The sequence below is a fragment of the Neomonachus schauinslandi genome, chromosome 10, assembly GCF_002201575.2.
Source record: "Neomonachus schauinslandi chromosome 10, ASM220157v2, whole genome shotgun sequence".
Lineage (NCBI taxonomy): Eukaryota > Metazoa > Chordata > Mammalia > Carnivora > Phocidae > Neomonachus > Neomonachus schauinslandi.
In genome coordinates this window covers 31176826-31194351 of record NC_058412.1, presented here as the reverse complement: position 1 = coordinate 31194351, position 17526 = coordinate 31176826, and the positions used below count along the sequence as shown (strand labels likewise).

Genomic DNA, 17526 nt, shown 5'->3' with positions numbered 1-17526 from the left:
TTGCTCTTCAAGTTCACAAAATATATATGTGGTATTAAAAAAATGAAAACTGGATTTCTTCTAACTTTGTATTAGGTATAGGATAACTCATATATGTTTTAGCTGTCCAGTTATTCCATGTTTTGCTTTTCATCTCGAATGAACTTTTGTTGACCTCCAAACACTACTTCTTGATGCAAGAATTTTATACACACACACACACACACACACAGCTTTAAGAGTGGCATATGTTCAAGTGTTTCTTTTGTTTCATTTAAAAAAACATTTCATTTAGTGGTGCCTGGGTGGCTCAGTCCATCAAGTGTCTGACTCTTGATTTTAGCTCAGGTCTTAATCTCAAGGTCATGACTTCAAGCCCTGCTGGGCATGGAGCCTACTTAAAAAACAAAACAAACAAACAAAAAAAACCATGTCAGTTAATCTTTTGATCTTCACTTATTACATGTATTTTATCACAAACAGTGGCTGGGTAGGAGGTATATCTAAATACCCCAGGCCCTGCTTAGTTCCCCAGGGGGCAAGAGAGATTGATATATGGGCATATCCAATGAGAAATTTCTGAAAGGAGTAACAGAGAACCTAAACTGGATAGGAAAAAAAGGTGAACTGTGTTAATGGCTACTGTTTGAGTGCTTGCTAGAGTATCATGCACCGTTCTAAACACTTCTATGTTTTATGTTTTATTTAAAGTTTTTAATAACCCCATGAAGATGGTGCTGTTTTTTTCCCCTTACTAGAATGTAAGCTCCAAGGTTATTTTTCTTGTTCACTGCTGAATTCCTAGCACCTAGAACAATGTCTGGCACTAAGAAGGCACTCAGGAAATACATGTTGAATGAATAAATGTGGAAACTGAAGCACAGAGAGGTTAAATAAATTGCCCTTGCCCAAGGTCACAGCTAATAAGTAGTGAAGCCAAGACTCTAACCCGGAAAGTCTAAGCTTTTTGGATGTACATTCCAACTCAGCCATTCTGCCAGGAGAGGGCAAGTAAACTGGAAAAACATGCAGGGAACTAGGGTATTGGATTTCCCAATAAGGTCAGAGAACTGATAACACTAGAATACCTGAGCGAGAGAATTAAAAGAATAGATTGGGATCAGAGACAAAGTTATTGGAATTTAAGATTTTCTCAGTAACACAGTTACAAAGCAGGATGCGGCCATGTGATTGCAGCTGGGCTAGAAGCAAAGGTCCCCCACGATGAGGTATTCAAGGAATTAAGAGGCCAGGATATTGTATGTGTCCTTAATATAGAGGATAAAGTCACACAAGATGATGGCAAGATTTTACATGACCCAGAAACAGCTTGGGGAGTGGAAAAGATATTAAATTTACCTTCAAGCAGGTTTTGGGACAAGGGCAGTTTTTGCTCTAGAAGTCTTCAGGGGAGATACGGATTTCAGCTGAAGCAAAGAGATATTTAAAAGCATTGAATTACCTGGGTTGTGGATGTAGAAAAGATTGTGTGCAACAGAATAGTAATTCACTTTGATTTCTTAAGTAATTCAAAGTTGGTTTCATACATTTTTATCCCATTTTTCCCATTGAGTTATAAGGTCAGCTATCTTGTATTCATGATTTCCTATAGGCACATAATTACATTGGGATTCAGAGTAGATCTTGAATAGAACTGGTTGCCTGACTCTTCTCATGAACAGTTCCAGTTCCAGTTGCTCTTTTGGATCCTAGTTAGGTTCTCCCACAGTGTTTGTGACATGCAACACTCACCCTTGTGCCTGCTGTATGAGAACAGGGTTACAGATCTCATCTTGCTTATCATTCTGACGTTAGATGACATTCCAGGAATTTGCTGGTTGGTAACATTACAAACTCAAATTCAGCTCTTTCTAGATAGCTTGTACTGTATACCTATGTTTGTGTAATTTCCTCTTTTTAACTAATGTAGAAATTAATATATAATTTTCCAATATTGAAGGAAATCTCCATGAATTCTTGAAAATCACGGAGTCTCTCAGTCTTTCCCTTGTGCAAATTTAACCAATATGTAGGTCCTCAAGACTCTAAATAATAAAGGAAATTTCATAGCTTCTTAGTACTCAGAAAACTGAAATACTGAAGACATATGTTTACCCTATACCCTATCTTGTTATTTTTAAGCACTTAATCTGGACCCTTAAAATAGATGTAGTCATGTGATATACCAGTGAACTGGCTTTGGGATTGGGAATGGTCGGGAAAGAAAATATGTGACAGTGATAGAATCAGACAGAATAGCAGTCAGTCATGCAATAGGCATTGTAATTTCAGAGTACTGTTACGTACATATATATATGTCTTTACAACAACCCTGTAGAATAGTTAGTATTCTCCTTATTTTATGTTAGACAACCCTCAGAATGGTAGAATAGATTTTAAAAAAAGGTGGAAACCTGGGTCTTTTACATTCAGTAGTCAAATACCCTTCTTGTGCCATTCCTGGAAGGGTATTTATACAAGACTATGGACATGCAGAGATATTTAAGTGAATATAATGGTGTCTTAAATTCTTTCATCAGAAAATAATTTTTCATTTTCTCATTCATTAGGATTCTTTATTTCTTTAATACATTTATTTAATTTCTTTAATACATTTATAGAACTTTCTTTTAAAATAATAAGGGTCATGAATTTTGTAAGGCCTTCAAATAAATTTTGAGGTAAGAGATAATTCATCAAAATTTTTTTAAAAATTTGAGGGCCATATTAAAAACTGTACTTAAAAAAGATCAATCTGGGGCGCCTGGGTGGCTCAGTCGTTAAGCGTCTGCCTTTGGCTCAGGTCATGATCCCAGGGTCCTGGGATCGAGTCTGCATCGGGCTCCCTGCTCGGCAGGAGGCCTGCTTCTCCCTCTTCCACTCCCCCTGCTTGTGTTCCTGCTCTCGCTATATCTCTCTGTCAAATAAATAAATAAAATCTTTAAAAAAATAAAAATTAAAAAATTAAAAAGATCAATCTGAATTAGTGCAATATATAAATTTTTAATCTTTTAAATAATACATTTTGATTACTTTAAAGTATAAACATAATTCAAAGTAGAATAGCAATTCTTGCTTAATATTTGGCCCCAAGGGGATTTGTTTTAATGAAAAACTAAAAGTGAGATTTAGTTGCCCTATAGTTTTAGGAAAATAAATACTTCAAAAGTGCTTGAAAACTGATGGATTATATACACATCTATAATCTTGCTTGTGTTAATTAAGAGTTTTGATAAATTGTACTACAGATAATCACAGATTGTGAACTATCGTAGTCCAAATGAAAAGGATTTCGTTTTATTGATGTAGCCAAAATTCACTAATCCCTGCCACCAATATTTGAGTATCTACCATCTGTCAGGCAGTGTTTGAGATGAATAAAGAAGCATTTATACGAGTGCTCTGGGAATATAGAGGAGGGGTATGTATTTGTTTCTGTCTTTTCAAAATAATTTAGTATTTAGAAGATAGGTATAAAGTTGCTCCAGTCTGGTTTATTCTCCCTCTCTTCATTTTCTGTATTTAATCTTTTTAAAAATAGAAGCAAAAAATAATATTTTTTCCATGTCCCTGGTAAAGTGTATTTTATTTGATTTCTTTTTTTTTTTCTTTAATTTCTTAGGTCTTAACCTTTCATAATTGTGCTTGTTCTTTCCCTCTTTCTCTGTGGCTTTCTTGGACTAATTAGATTTTTTTTCTATGAGCTATATTCTAAAATTTAAGAAGTTTGCTTTACTTTTCCATTCATTTTTTTTTGTTAACTTCTTTTCCTTCACATCCTAAAGAATCCTTATAATTTCTAATAAGTGTTCTATTAACATTTAGATTTCCCAAGTAATTTCTATTTTCTACCTTTCTAGGATCCTCCTCCCCAAATTCTCCCACAGTATGCCTTTATTACTATTAATAGTACTTCAAAATACCTGTGGGTCTGAATATTTGCACTGAAGTACGTGTGTGGGAATTTTCACAGGTCCTAGAATATTTGTATTGGAAGTGATCTGCAAGGGTATCTATTTAGACCCTTTTATTATGTAAAGGAAAAGACAGGATTCTGCTAATAAGAGACCGCTGAATCTCAAACCTAGCTCTGTATCTCAAATTTTTCCCAAAGCCACTAGATATTAGTGAAGATGGAATTTCTCATTTCAAACACATGAAATTATTAATCTTGAAGTAGCAGAGTAATAGAATTCTAATTCATGAACCTTTCATTGATCATTCCTCCTTGGGCTTTTTAAAAATCTTTAAAAATACATAAAATAATCATAAAAATTTATTTTGCTCTATTAAATTTGCCACCCAAGAGGTAAAGTAATTCTTTCAACTTGGCCTTTTCACATTCGAGGCACCTTTTTTCTCTCTCTTTTTTTTTTTTTTTTTTTAACCCTACCAGTCTTCTCCCACACATTCTGACCCTGGTTATTACCTCCTATCTATATAGTTGGTAATTTGATTCCAGTAATACACTAATAAGAAAGTTTAAAATGTACCTTTCATCAATATTATTTTCCCTTTCTTGTCTTCTCTTTTATCACTCCTGATTTTCTTTCCCCTTCTTTCTCAAGACAATAGATAAACCTGGAGTTAGGTGGATAGAACTGAGACAGGAAGGGACCGCTGTTGTGTTTTCTTCCACCTCCACCCCTGTCTCCAGTTGGCCTCTGTGATTCCACCAATGACTTTTTTCTCCCCAAAGATAGATGTTCAGTATATTTAGAGTTGTCATATTGAGTTCAGCTTTTCTTCTCTTCTGCTTTTCTTTCACCCCTCTACACCAGTGCTTTTTAAGACTCTAGGTTATGACCCATTAGTGAGTCATAAAATCACTTTAGTGCTTTGCCCAACTAACATTTTTTACATGAGTAGAAAATATCAGTGCATTGCATATAATAAGGGCAGGTTCTGTTTTATGAACTTTATTCCAGTTTAGTATGTGTATGATGTTTAAGGATGTAATGTGAAATGTACTAAGAATTTATTTTTCTTACTGTGAGTTGAGGGAAAAAAAAATTAGCAACCCACAGGGCCATCCCATTATAAGGTTTGTACTATGGTTCTACCCATTTAATTAACCACAGGTTAAACCCATCACTGAAAATTTTAATTAGAAGCCAGTCAAGTTAGTCCTAATCTCTTAGTTATTTTTAGATTAGCAAGTCATTTCCTGGGGAAAAGGAAAAGCATTTTTGTTTTGGTTGTTCTTTCCACCCTATCTCCCTTCCCTTTTCTCCTTTTCACCTGCCAAACTCCCCCCAATATTTTGGACCTCTGTATTGCCTGTATTATGTGAAGGTATAGTGTCCTGGCAAATAGCTTTTCAACTGGGCATTTCAAAAAGTTTGTAAACTCCATTTGTAACTACAATAATTTCTTTCAGCACACCTCTAATTCCATTAATTAGAATTGAAACAATCACTTCTTATGTTTGGCAGCTGATTTAGCCTTAAATGTAGATGAAGAGAAAATTTCTTTAACTTGAATGGGTTAAACTATTCTCACTTTATAAATTTGTTCTTAACGTGTCCTAGAATCAGCATGTTTTCCCCCCAGAGTATCACATGGCAGTCTTTCTTATTTTCCATTTTAATAACAGCTGACAAAAGTTTTTATTTAGGCTTATAATCAGGAGTGATGTTTAATTTTATCTAGCAGTTTTTACATACTACTAGCTCTATGCATGTGTTTAAATTATGTTAATAGCGACCTCTACTGGTTATAACTATAGTATCCTGAAAGTGGAATTCTAAAACTTGAGAGAATGGTTTGAAGTGAATTTCATTAGTGTATTGAAGTAGGGAAATTTAGCTTTTATATTAATATGAGTTCCTTCAGTTTCAGTGGAAATTCTGATCGAATAAGTGCTAGAAATTAAAGTGAAGTATTTTGTTAAAAATTAATGATCTATGAAGGATTCAAACTCTAATGATGAGCTACAGTGTGTAAAAATTACTGTTACCAATGTAAACCCTTGATTTCCATGATGTGTAAATAGTTTTGAAGTGAGGTACTCTTGCATGATGAATGAAGTAAAGAAAAAAAATTCTTAGAGGTTTCAAGTGTAAAATGCTCCTTGAGGTTGCGATTGGTGTTGAAAGGACAAATGAAGGAGAATTGGATTTAGATATTTGCTTCTTGAGCTTAGGTCTTGTTCCTTGAGATTTTATATAAGCAATGGTTATTCTAATCATTCTTGTCATTAGCTTTATCACAGTGAAGTTGAAATTCAGAATGTGATTTTCCCCCTAGATATTACAAGGGATGTTTAGTCTCTTACTTGTCTAATTAAGATACTAATACATTGACAGCTATAGTTTTCTCTTAGCTTAAGTATGTTTGCAGTATAAATTATACCATATGTGAAAAGCCTGCTTTGGGGATTCTTTGATTTTAAAAGTAAATTGTAAGTGAAGAGCACTATTTAATATATTTGTTGCTTAGTTGTTATTTTCCTATTTTCCAAGGAACGTGTTCAAAAAAGTTTCCCTCATCCAATTGATAAGTGGGCAATAGCTGATGCCCAATCGGCTATTGAAAAGAGGAAACGAAGAAACCCTTTATCTCTCCCAGTAGAAAAAATTCATCCTTTACTAAAGGTAAAGCTGAAATACTGCCTTCTTGCCTTTGAAAAGCAAAATAAAACCTATGATTTTCAAACACTAAGAATATATTTTATGGGTGACAGTGCATTGAAGAGTAAAATTCTCTCATTTTAATTTTTCCAGGAATTCATGTCATGGGGAGGGATGATATAATAGCCAAGTATAAGTTGGGCAACATGATTTAAAGTAATTTCATACCAACAAAAATATGCAAATTGAAAGGACTAAGAAAAGTTATAATTGTGAATTTTGTTCATCACAGGTGTTACTAGAACCTCAAAGAGAATTTATAAAACTCCTTTCTTGTTGGTTAGACCTAAGTGTCCCTATAAATCCTTCAAATCATTAGGTGTGTAGGGACCTCTGTGAGTCTGCCACAGGGCTATGTGTAATCTTTGAACAAAAACTTCCTAAAGGTTACCTAAACTACCCAGTCCTACTTCTCATTTAAATCGGTCAGCTGAATCTCTCCGGAACTAGTAGAAAAAAAATAATTGCTGGAAACTCTAATGCTATTCTATTTATTTAATAAAACAAACAAACTCATCAAAAATACAGGTACTATAGTAATTAAAACCTTAATAATATTTTTGATATCAATAATTTTCTATGTACTGTAATACAAGCAAAATACTAATGCTTGCATACATTATCTCTAAGTTTTATTACTCCACAAAGTTACTATTCTCATCCCCAGTTTGTAGAAGAGGTGCCTGAGGCAGAAAGTGATTAAGTGACTTTTAGTCCATGTTCACAGGGCTCAAAGTGATAGTGTTAGAGAACTTAGATCTATTTGATCTTGTCCAAGATTTAAGATTAACACTTGGATGATGTTTAAGACAGTCCAAAGGTTATGTTTTGTACTTTGGTTTTGGAATAGAAATATCTGCCTATATCTTACTGGTCTGAGGAAGTAAGTGCAAGTTATAGAAAATTACTAAACTCTTAGTAATTGCATACTTCTTTATAATTCTCTTTTCATGATTCTTACTAGCCGTATATTGAATTATATTTTAAGAGAATTAACAAATTGAGGTATGTGCATGCTGTATTAATAATGATCCTAAACTTTGAATTTTATGATCTAATTATGGATATCATTTCAATTTATTAATATATTCTTATCACTATAACCATTTAATAGTTTTACATGTCTTTAAAGGTAAATACCACCTGTCCCCAACTTAAGTAAATTTCTTATTTCAAAGTTTTTTTTTTTAATCCGATTGTTTAGAAAATAGAATTTGTTTTCCTGTAGGCCCCACAAAATCCCATACTTCCTTTGAAGTCTAATACTACTATTTAACATGCTCTTAATAACCACTGTTGTTCAGTAGAACATAGCATGATTCTTTTTTCCCCCATAGAAACAGTTATAGATACCAGGAATGTGCCATTAGGGCTTTGGGATCCCAGGTTCCTTTGGAAAGAAGAATAGAGTAAAATAAGGCTAGTAGATATTCCCAGATACCAATAATACATTAACTTTTGTTCTGCATAAAGAAAAAACGTCTTTTGTTATAGTTAATTCCAGGTATCCTGAATTAGGTAAAGTGAACATTTCTCCCCTCACCCAAGCTGGGGCTTCCCTTCCTAGGTTAAGGATGATCTATTTAGTAATCTGTACTACTTAAGTATTTTACATGATCATGGGTAATTTTGCCTTACCTTTGCTTTGCTTACATTTCCAGATAGCAATGTGTGTATTATTCCACTTACAATTAAATGTTGTTGATAGTCACAGGCCTCAGTAAAAGTTAAGCTAAATTGTGTATGCTTTTTTATTTTTAATCAGTGTGTGAAATTTGTAGTAAATTATTTTTAAACATGTTTTTCTTTTAATTTTTCAGGAGGTCCTAGGTTATAAAATTGACCACCAGGTTTCTGTTTACATAGTAGCTGTATTAGAATACATTTCTGCAGACATTTTAAAGCTGGTGGGGAATTATGTACGAAATATACGGCATTATGAAATTACAAAACAAGATATTAAAGTGGCAATGTGTGCTGATAAGGTAGGATACTGATCTTCTCTATGTTTTGTTCTTAAATTTTTATTCCTGATTTATTGGATGCTAACATACTATTCAGACAATAAAATTATATATTATGTGTTAGGATATATTTCTAGTAACCTAATAGCAAGTACTCAAGATAACATTTTATGGAAATAGAATATTATATATATATAGTACTAAACTGTCTAAACATGTCATGCAGTTTTCCTTTTATGTGTTCCTGCAAGTGGGTTTAATACTAGTAATAATCTCTTGTTTGTAAAATTCTTTAAATTATTTCGGTTGGGACACTTAGAAGATTATGGATTTTTTTTTTTTTAAGATTTTATTTATTTATATCACAGAGAGAGACACAGCGAGAGAGGGAACACAAGCAGGGGGAGCAGGAGAGGGAGAATCAGGCTTCCGCGGAGCAGGGAGCCCGATGCGGGACTCGATCCCAGGACCCTGGGATCATGACTTGAGCCAAAGGCAGACTTAACGACTGAGCCACCCAGGCGCCCCAAGATCATGGATTTTTAAAACAAATTTTGAAAATGTAAAAATACTAAACTCTTGAGAGTTTTATTTCAATACTTAACTATCTGTAGCTACTACTTGTATGGTTTTATTATAATGATATTAAGAGCAAACATTTATCGAAAGTTAAGCATATATGAAATTTATCTCATTTGGTCTTTATGGTACCCCCAAGGTAGATGCTCTTATAAAAGGGAAACTGAAGTTCAGAGAGATAAAGAAATTGGTCCAGAATTTTCTGAGAAGTTTCAAAGCCTAGACTCTTAGATCTGGGTCTAAAGCTTTTAGTTATTGCACTAGATTGCCTCAATATTCTCATTTTCTAAAAATGACTTTGTAGAAAAGAAACTATTTTCTGATGAAGCATTTCAATCCTTTTTTTTTTCTCACTATACTCTTACTGGTTTGTAATATTCTTTCTGATTACTAAGTCCACTTAATTATGTTCTAGTGCTTATTTGTTCTTTCAGAATGTGAACATACAGAGTAAAAATCACCTGATCTGAGGAAGGATTTCAAATGTATTGATATTTTTAAATGAAGAAGTATTTGGTTTTTAAAATAGTTTTTTTGATACTTTTAAATAAATCAGATAAGTAAAATATTTTTGAGTACATACTGTGAGCTCACCACAGGGAGGAGATGCAAAAGAAGTATAAAACAAGGCTCCAGGGGCACCTGGGTGGCTCAGTCCATTAAGCATCTGCCTTCCGCTCTGGTCGTGATCCTGGGGTCCTGGAATTGAGCTGTCCAGCTCCCTGATTAGCAGGAAGCCTCCTCCCTTTTCCTCTGCCCCACCACCTGCTCGTGCTCTCTCTTTCTCAAATAAATAAGTAAAATCTTAAAAAAGAAAAAAGTCTCCAGATGAAGGGAAACTTATATTTGTGAAACAAGCAGAAAGTAATCTAAGATAAAATATTATTTCACTGTGTTATAGGTATAGTGATGTAGAAATTTACAGAAGTGGAAAGATGAGGTTTTAGCAAGAGTAATAATAGTAGACTTCTTTGAATAGTAGACTTCTTTAATAATAATGACTGGTTTTGATCAGTCTCCCACAAATGTAATCAAGGGGGCCAATTAGCAGACTGTGAATTATTCAGATACAGGGTGGTGAGGCCTTGGAATGAGGTGAGGTGGTAATGGCAAGGTGTGAAGCAGGAAACTTAAGTCAGAGAGAAATCCAACATAGAATTTGGGAACAAACTTGAAGTAATAGGTTAACAAGAGAGACAGATGCTGGTATTGGTAGAGGACTTGGAGGAGGCAGTTTGGATATTAGATGGAGAATTCTGTTTTAGAGAAGATACACAGGGGGCAGTGGCGAGAAGAGATTATTGTGTATCTGCTTTTTATCACTTAAGAACTGTATTCAAAGAGCAACTTAGGGTGTGTAACTTTGACTGTAATTCATATTTTATTGTACTTGTTTTATATCTCTGTCTAGGTATTAATGGACATGTTTCATCAAGATGTAGAAGATATAAATATATTATCTTTAACTGATGAAGAGCCTTCCACCTCAGGAGAGCAAACTTACTATGATTTGGTAAAAGCATTTATGGCAGAAATTCGACAGTACATAAGGGAACTAAATTTAATTATAAAAGTTTTTAGAGAGCCCTTTGTCTCCAACTCAAAATTGTTTTCAGCTAATGTAAGTATTGTTGTGTACACATATATCATTGCATGTGTTGTTTGTTAATTTTACATGACCACTCAAATTTGAATTTGTGTAGTTCATGATTGCTAATTTGTCAAATTTTTTTTTAAGTTGTGGGATTTAATTCATAGTGACTATGATCTCAGATTTGCTACGACAGGTTCAATAAATTCAACATCAAAAATTAAAAGACAGGGGCCCTGGGTGGCTCAGCCGTTAAGTGGCTACCTTTGGCTCAGGTCATGATGCCAGCAGCATGGGATCGAGCCCTGAGCCCCTCATCGGGCTCCCTGCTCTGCAGGAGACCTGCTTCTCCCTCTCATACTCCCCTTGCTTGTGTTCCCTCTCTCGCTGTCTCTTTCTCTGTCAAATAAATAAATAAAATCTTTAAAAAAAAATTAAAAGACCAAATCTAAACTAGACTGAACTATAAGTGCAAATGAACTTAAAGAATCTTCTGTGTACTCCAAGGAATAAAGCCTCTTATAAGGTGGAAGATTTTTTTGTTTAATTTGACTCACTTGAGTCGTTCAGCTAACACTTCATCAGTGCTGCCTATATATGTTGTTAGGCATCAGATAGTACTTGGCAACCAGGGATTCAAAGATGAATACAACAGTTCCTTCCCTCAAATTGAGTCTAGTCAAGATTGAAATGTAAACTTAATATTAAATGGCAATATAGTGTGGTAATTACCATAATAGAAGTGTGACAATAATATTTTGAGGAGCAAGAAGAGAGAGCCAGTAACGTTGAAAATTAGAGAAGGGATCACTGATCTTACAATAGTAATCAAACCAACCTGATTGAATCCTGGGGAAATGCTGAGTGGTGAGAACAATTGAGATTGTCTAAGAGAATTACATCTAGGAATTCCTAGAAGTCTAGCCATGGATGACTGATGGAAAAGTAGTGCTTACTACAGAAGCTGAGACTGAGGCTCAAGGTATGGCAATGAATGACCATTAGAAGTTACAGGAGTAGTTTATGAGTAGCACAAATCTTTAAATAGAGTAAAAAAACATTGAATTGTTCATTTTAAATGGATGAATTGCATTCTACGTGAATTTTACCTCAATAAAGTTGCTTTTACGGATGCCTGGGTGGCTCAGTCGGTTAAAGGGCTGCCTTCGGCCCAGGTCATGATCCCAGGGTCCTGGAATCGAGTCCCACATTGGGCTCCTTGCTCAGCAGGGAACCTGCTTTTCCTTCTCTCTCCTGCTGCTTGTGCCCTCTCTGTCAAATAAATAAAATCTTAAAAATAAATAAATAAAGTTGCTTTTAAAAATAAAGGCGCAAAGGGGCACCTGGCTGTCTCAATTGGTGGAGAGTGTGACTCTTGATCTTGGAGTTGTGAGTTCAAGCCTCAAGAGATTACTTAAAAATAAAAATTTTAAAAATAAAGATGCTGGGGTGGCTCAGTTGGTTAAGCGTCTGCCTTAGGCTCAGGTCATGATCCCAGGGTCCTGGGATCAAGCCCCACATCGGGCTCCTGGCTCAGCAGGGAGCTTGCTTCTCTCTCTGCATGCTGCTCCCCCTGCTTGTGCTCTCTCTCTCTCGACAAATAAATAAATAAACTATTTTTTTAATTAATAAAAATAAAGGAGTAAAGAATAGGTAAAGATCTCTTAAGACACAAAAATCAAGAACCATAAAATAAAAAATTAATGAATTGGACTTCAATAAAATGAAAAATTTTTGCTCTTCTAAAGACACTGTCATACAAATAAAAAGGTAAGCCACAGATTGGTAGAACTTATTTGCAATACATATATCTAACAAAGGACTTGAATCCAGAGTATATAAGGAACTTTTACAATTCAATAATTGGAATGACAGCCTGATATTTTTAAGTGGGTAAAAAATTAACACACTTTATGAAAGAAGCTATATGCTCAACATCAGTAGCCTATGGAAATGCAAATTAAGACCACAATGAAATACTACTACAAACTCATTAGATAGAAAGGCTGTAATTAAAAAGACTGGCAATACCAAATGCTGAAAAGAATGTGGAGCAATTGCTTATGGGAATGTAATCTAGTACAAATACTTAGGAAAAGAGTTTGGGTGTTTTGTGTAACATTAAAAATAAACTAGCCGTACTACCGGCAATTCCACTGCTAGGTTTTTACCCAGAAGAAATGAAAACATGTCCATACGGGGCGCCTAGGTGGTTCAGTCCTTAAGTGTCTGCCTTCCGCTCAGGTCATGATCCCAGAGTCCTGGGATGAGCCCCACCTCAGGCTCTCTGCTCTGCGGGAAGCCTGCTTCTTCCTCTCCCACTCCCCCTGCTTGTGTTCCCTCTCTCGCTGTCTCTCTCTGTCAATAAACAAAATCTTTAAAAAAAAAAAAGAAAGAAAGAAAATATGTCCACACAAAACTTGTTCGTGAGTGTTCATAGCAGCTTTATTTGTAATGGCCCCAAACTGGAAACAACCCAAATATCCATCAACAGGTAAATGGATATACAAATTGTGGTATGTCCATACAATGGAATACTACTCAGAATTAAAAGGAATGAAATAGTTGTAAAAGCAACAGTAGGGATGCATCTCAAAACCATTAGCTAAGAAACTAGACAAATAAGATGATCTATGATTCCATTTTTTTAATATTCTAGAATTCTAATCTGTAGTGACAGAAAGCAGATCACTGGTTTCCTGGGGGCAATAGTGGTGATTAATGGGGATGAGGCATAAGGAAACTTTTTAAGGTAATAAGACTGTTTTATATCTTGACTATGGTGATGGTTACAAGAGTGAATAACTACATAAAATCTCATCCAAAAGTACGTCAAAAAAGGTTTATCTTATTGGATATGAATCCTGCTTCAAAGTTGATTTGACAAAAAAAAAAGTCACTACTAAAAATAATCAAATCAGAAAAATAGTAACTGAATAATTGTAAATTCTTGTTTTTCAATTACCTAGACATTTTTCTAAAAGTTAAAATTGACAATATTCAGTTTTGTGAGGGTTTGGTCAAACTGTGACTCCCATATACTACTTGTGGGAGGGTAAATCGGTGGACTCTTTCTTTTTTTTTTTTAAAGATTTTATTTACTTATTTGACAGAGAGAGACACAGCAAGAGAGGGAACACAAGCGGGGGAGTGGGAGAGGGAGAAGTAGGCTTCCCGCAGAGCAGGGAGCCCGATGCAGGGCTCGATCCCAGAACCCTGGGATCATGACCTGAGCGGAAGGCAGACGTTTAACGACTGAGCCACCTGGGCGCCCCCCAGTGGACTCTTTTTAAGAAGATACCCATTGACATTTTAAATATGTAACCCCATGGTAGAAGTCTATCCAGGAGGGGCGCCTGGGTGGCTCAGTTGGTTAAGTGACTGCCTTCAGCTCAGGTCATGATCCTGGAGTCCCGGGATCGAGTCCCACATCGGGCTCCCTGCTAAGCAGGGGGTCTGCTTCTCCCTCTGATCCTCTTCCCTCTCGTGCTGTCTCTCATTCTCTCTCAAATAAATAAATAAAATCTTAAAAAAAAAAAAAAGTCTATCCAGGAATCTAACCTACAGAAAATCTTACAGAAGTCAGTAGGTGTTGTATTGAGCATTCTTGTATGCATGTGTATTTGTAATAAAAATGAGATGATAGACAAATAGAATGAAGAAATGAAGTAAAAGGGGACTACATACGGACTCATGGATTTTTTTTGTCACTGCTGGTAGAACAAGAACAAGAGCTTGGCATGCCAGGAGAAGGCCCAGATAAGAGAAGAGCTGAGGCAATTAGGAAGCACGCATAAGCACTTAGGCTACATATCAAAGTAGGGTGCTTATTGTGAAGGAAAGCACTGTATGACTGAATTGCTAACTGAACTAGCCATTGTCTTCATGAAACACTACCTAAAAGAATGACTGACAACCTGTGGTTCTTCAGACTTGTGTATTTGGCAGACATTTCTCAAAAACAAATGAAATACCTGTCACTTCAAGGAAAGTGACAGTATTTGTTGATAGTGTTAAAAATTGAACTTTCAAATGAAAACAATTTTGGAAAATTTTTATCCACTCACACTATCTGTGGTGATACTAATGGATTTGGTCTCCTAAAATTCTATAGTGAAATGTGTTAAATGTGTTAACATTTGGAAGATTTGTGGAATTCAGTGGACTACTACTTTCCAAGTGACCAAATTCATAATGCTACAAAAACACACATGGGTAAAGGATCCACTCAGAGTTTAATATAGACTAGATGGATTTTAATGTAGAAATACAAAAATAATACGGTTTCAGATTCCACATTGCAACTAACGTTTGAGAAACTACCATTTGTTGAGTTTTGGTGTAATATCATAAAAGGCCATTCACTCCATTTATATGAAATGTCCAGAATAGGCAAATCCATGGAGATAGAAAGTAGATTAGTGGTTGTCAGCCCCTGGGCAGAAAAGAAGAATGGAGAATGCTGCTAATGGATGTAGACCTTCTCTCTGGGGTGATGAAGATATTCTGGAATTTGATAGTGGCGATAAATTAACAGCTCTGAATATGTGAAAACCATTGAATAGCGCACTTTAAAAGGGTGAATTTTATGGTATGTGACTTATATCTCAAAAAACTGTACTAAAAAAAAGATCTGTAATATTAAAATATTCCTCCCTTTTCCAACTATCTGTGTAAAGCTGGATTTTCTTCACTTTAATCAAAAACAATGTATCACAACAGATTAAATGCAGCTACCTTCTTTTAAGCTAGATGGTAGAGAGTTGCACAAATGTAAAACAATGCCATTCTTCTCTGAATTTTTTTGGTTTTAAAAGTAGTTTTCATAAAAGTACTATATACTATTTTGAGAACCACTGACCTAAAGAAATGTATTTGCAAATTGTACACCTTTGCAAAAAGAATTCTTGAATTGTCTTTTACTTGCATTTGTAAGTTAAAATTTCTCAGTGTATTTGCCATGTTAAATTTCGTGATTATAAAAGACTTACTGGCTCAGAATTTGTTTTTTATTCTAAAACCTAACTGAATTTGTTTTTCCTCCCAACAGGATGTAGAAAATATATTTAGTCGTATAGTAGATATACATGAACTTAGTGTAAAGTTACTGGGCCATATAGAAGATACTGTGGAAATGACTGATGAAGGTAGCCCCCATCCCTTAGTAGGAAGCTGCTTTGAAGACTTAGCTGAAGTAAGTACTTTAACTATACACCAAAAAAAGTCTGTATAAAAGGTCTACACTTGCATTAAAATTGGAATCTTAATTCTTGTTTCCATCTGAAATCATAGATATTAACTGCTGACTACTCTGTCATACTGTCCATTCCTCAGAGGCTCATTGTCAATATTTGTTTCTATTATCTTATGAAACCCACAAAAAAAGTAGTCTCTCATCCATTATAAAAAAGCAGATCCCACAGAGGGGAGGCATTTACAGCTGACAGTCCATCATCTTGTCTTTTATAACAAAGCTAAGAAAAGTCCATGAATGCCGTCATTGAAGAAGCCACGGAAGTTGGACCTGAAGTTAGACGACTTGTGTTCCAACCTCAATTCTGCTACTTAGTTGTATGTGACTGTGGGCAATTTATCTCCAATCTTTAAATCCCCATATCTGTATTTCTAAAATAGGGATAATAATAGTAGGACTCAGGATTTTTGTGAAAATTAAAGTAACCTACCAAAAATATTTAGCTAACCACCTTCACACAGTAAGCTATTCAATATATGATAACTGTACATTATTATTTAGAATAGGAGGAGTGAAATGAATAGGAAAATCAGGTCTAGGACCTAGATGAATAAAATGTTATGGGGGTGGAAAAACAGTAACCTTCTCCGTGGGTATTAAAATGCTAAAATATAGGATTTAGTCCTAATAAGTTAGCATTGGTAGTCATTCTGAGATTTTTAGCTCTTACTTTGTTCTTACTCTAAAATCCACAAATACAGGGTTGAGTTTGTAAAACAAAAACTTAAGATTTCCAGCTAAATAGTATGGTAAATACTACCTAAGCTTCATGACAGCCCCTCCACTCTTGCTTCAAACACATAGAAGTCGTAAAGTGTTTTTGTTTTTTTTTTTAAAGGAATATCCATAACTAGACTCAAAAATAAGATCAGAGATAGGGTAAGCATTCAAGGTAATGAGCTCCGGTAGTTGGGTGTTCAGCTCTTGAGGATAATGAAGACTAAATGTGCTCCATGAAAGTGAGCAGGACTTCTTGCTTCAAGACCCTGATTGTAAGAGGATGCTGGGGAAATCCCATCAACTTCCTCCCTGCAAGGTTCTATAGGAAGCCGTGGACTTGAGATAGGGAAACAGAAACACTGCCTTATAACAAAAATACTTTAAAACTTAACAAATTATCTTACAGTATTGAGCCAGTATGATTACAGAGCCTGAGACCCCAAAATCACTTACAGAGCAGGTTCAGGTCTAGAAGAGTGACCATAAAGGGATGGGAGAGAAAAAGAGGAAACCAAAAACTAAAAGCCTCCCCCTAAGAAGTCTGCATAATACAGAATTCCAAAATACAAGACAAATTCTAATGTTTAGAGTGCTACCTAACAAAATCAACAACTAGAAAATAAATTCATTCCTGATTAAATTAATTTTGTATAATAGACATGCAGAGTTTAAAAAAGAAGTTTAGGATGCTCAGAGAGATAAATACAGAAATATGAACCATTTATAAAGACGATGTTGTGAAACAAAAATAGGTGGAAAGAAAATAACAGGTAAGTATCAAACAATTAGGGATATTGGGAATTAAAT

General features: G+C 35.0%; 1 protein-coding gene across 2 annotated transcripts in view; it reads left to right on the top strand.

The window, feature by feature from the left end:
• The window catches only part of SOS1 (SOS Ras/Rac guanine nucleotide exchange factor 1), a 143127-nt gene that overhangs the window by 64164 nt on the left and 61437 nt on the right, over window positions 1-17526 (top strand). For both annotated transcript variants that reach the window (XM_021697319.1, XM_044919136.1), the window contains exons 3-6: window positions 6444-6575; window positions 8432-8596; window positions 10566-10775; window positions 15796-15939. In XM_021697319.1, coding sequence (XP_021552994.1) covers window positions 6444-6575; window positions 8432-8596; window positions 10566-10775; window positions 15796-15939 — 651 coding nt within the window. The remainder of the gene's footprint in view (window positions 1-6443; window positions 6576-8431; window positions 8597-10565; window positions 10776-15795; window positions 15940-17526) is intronic.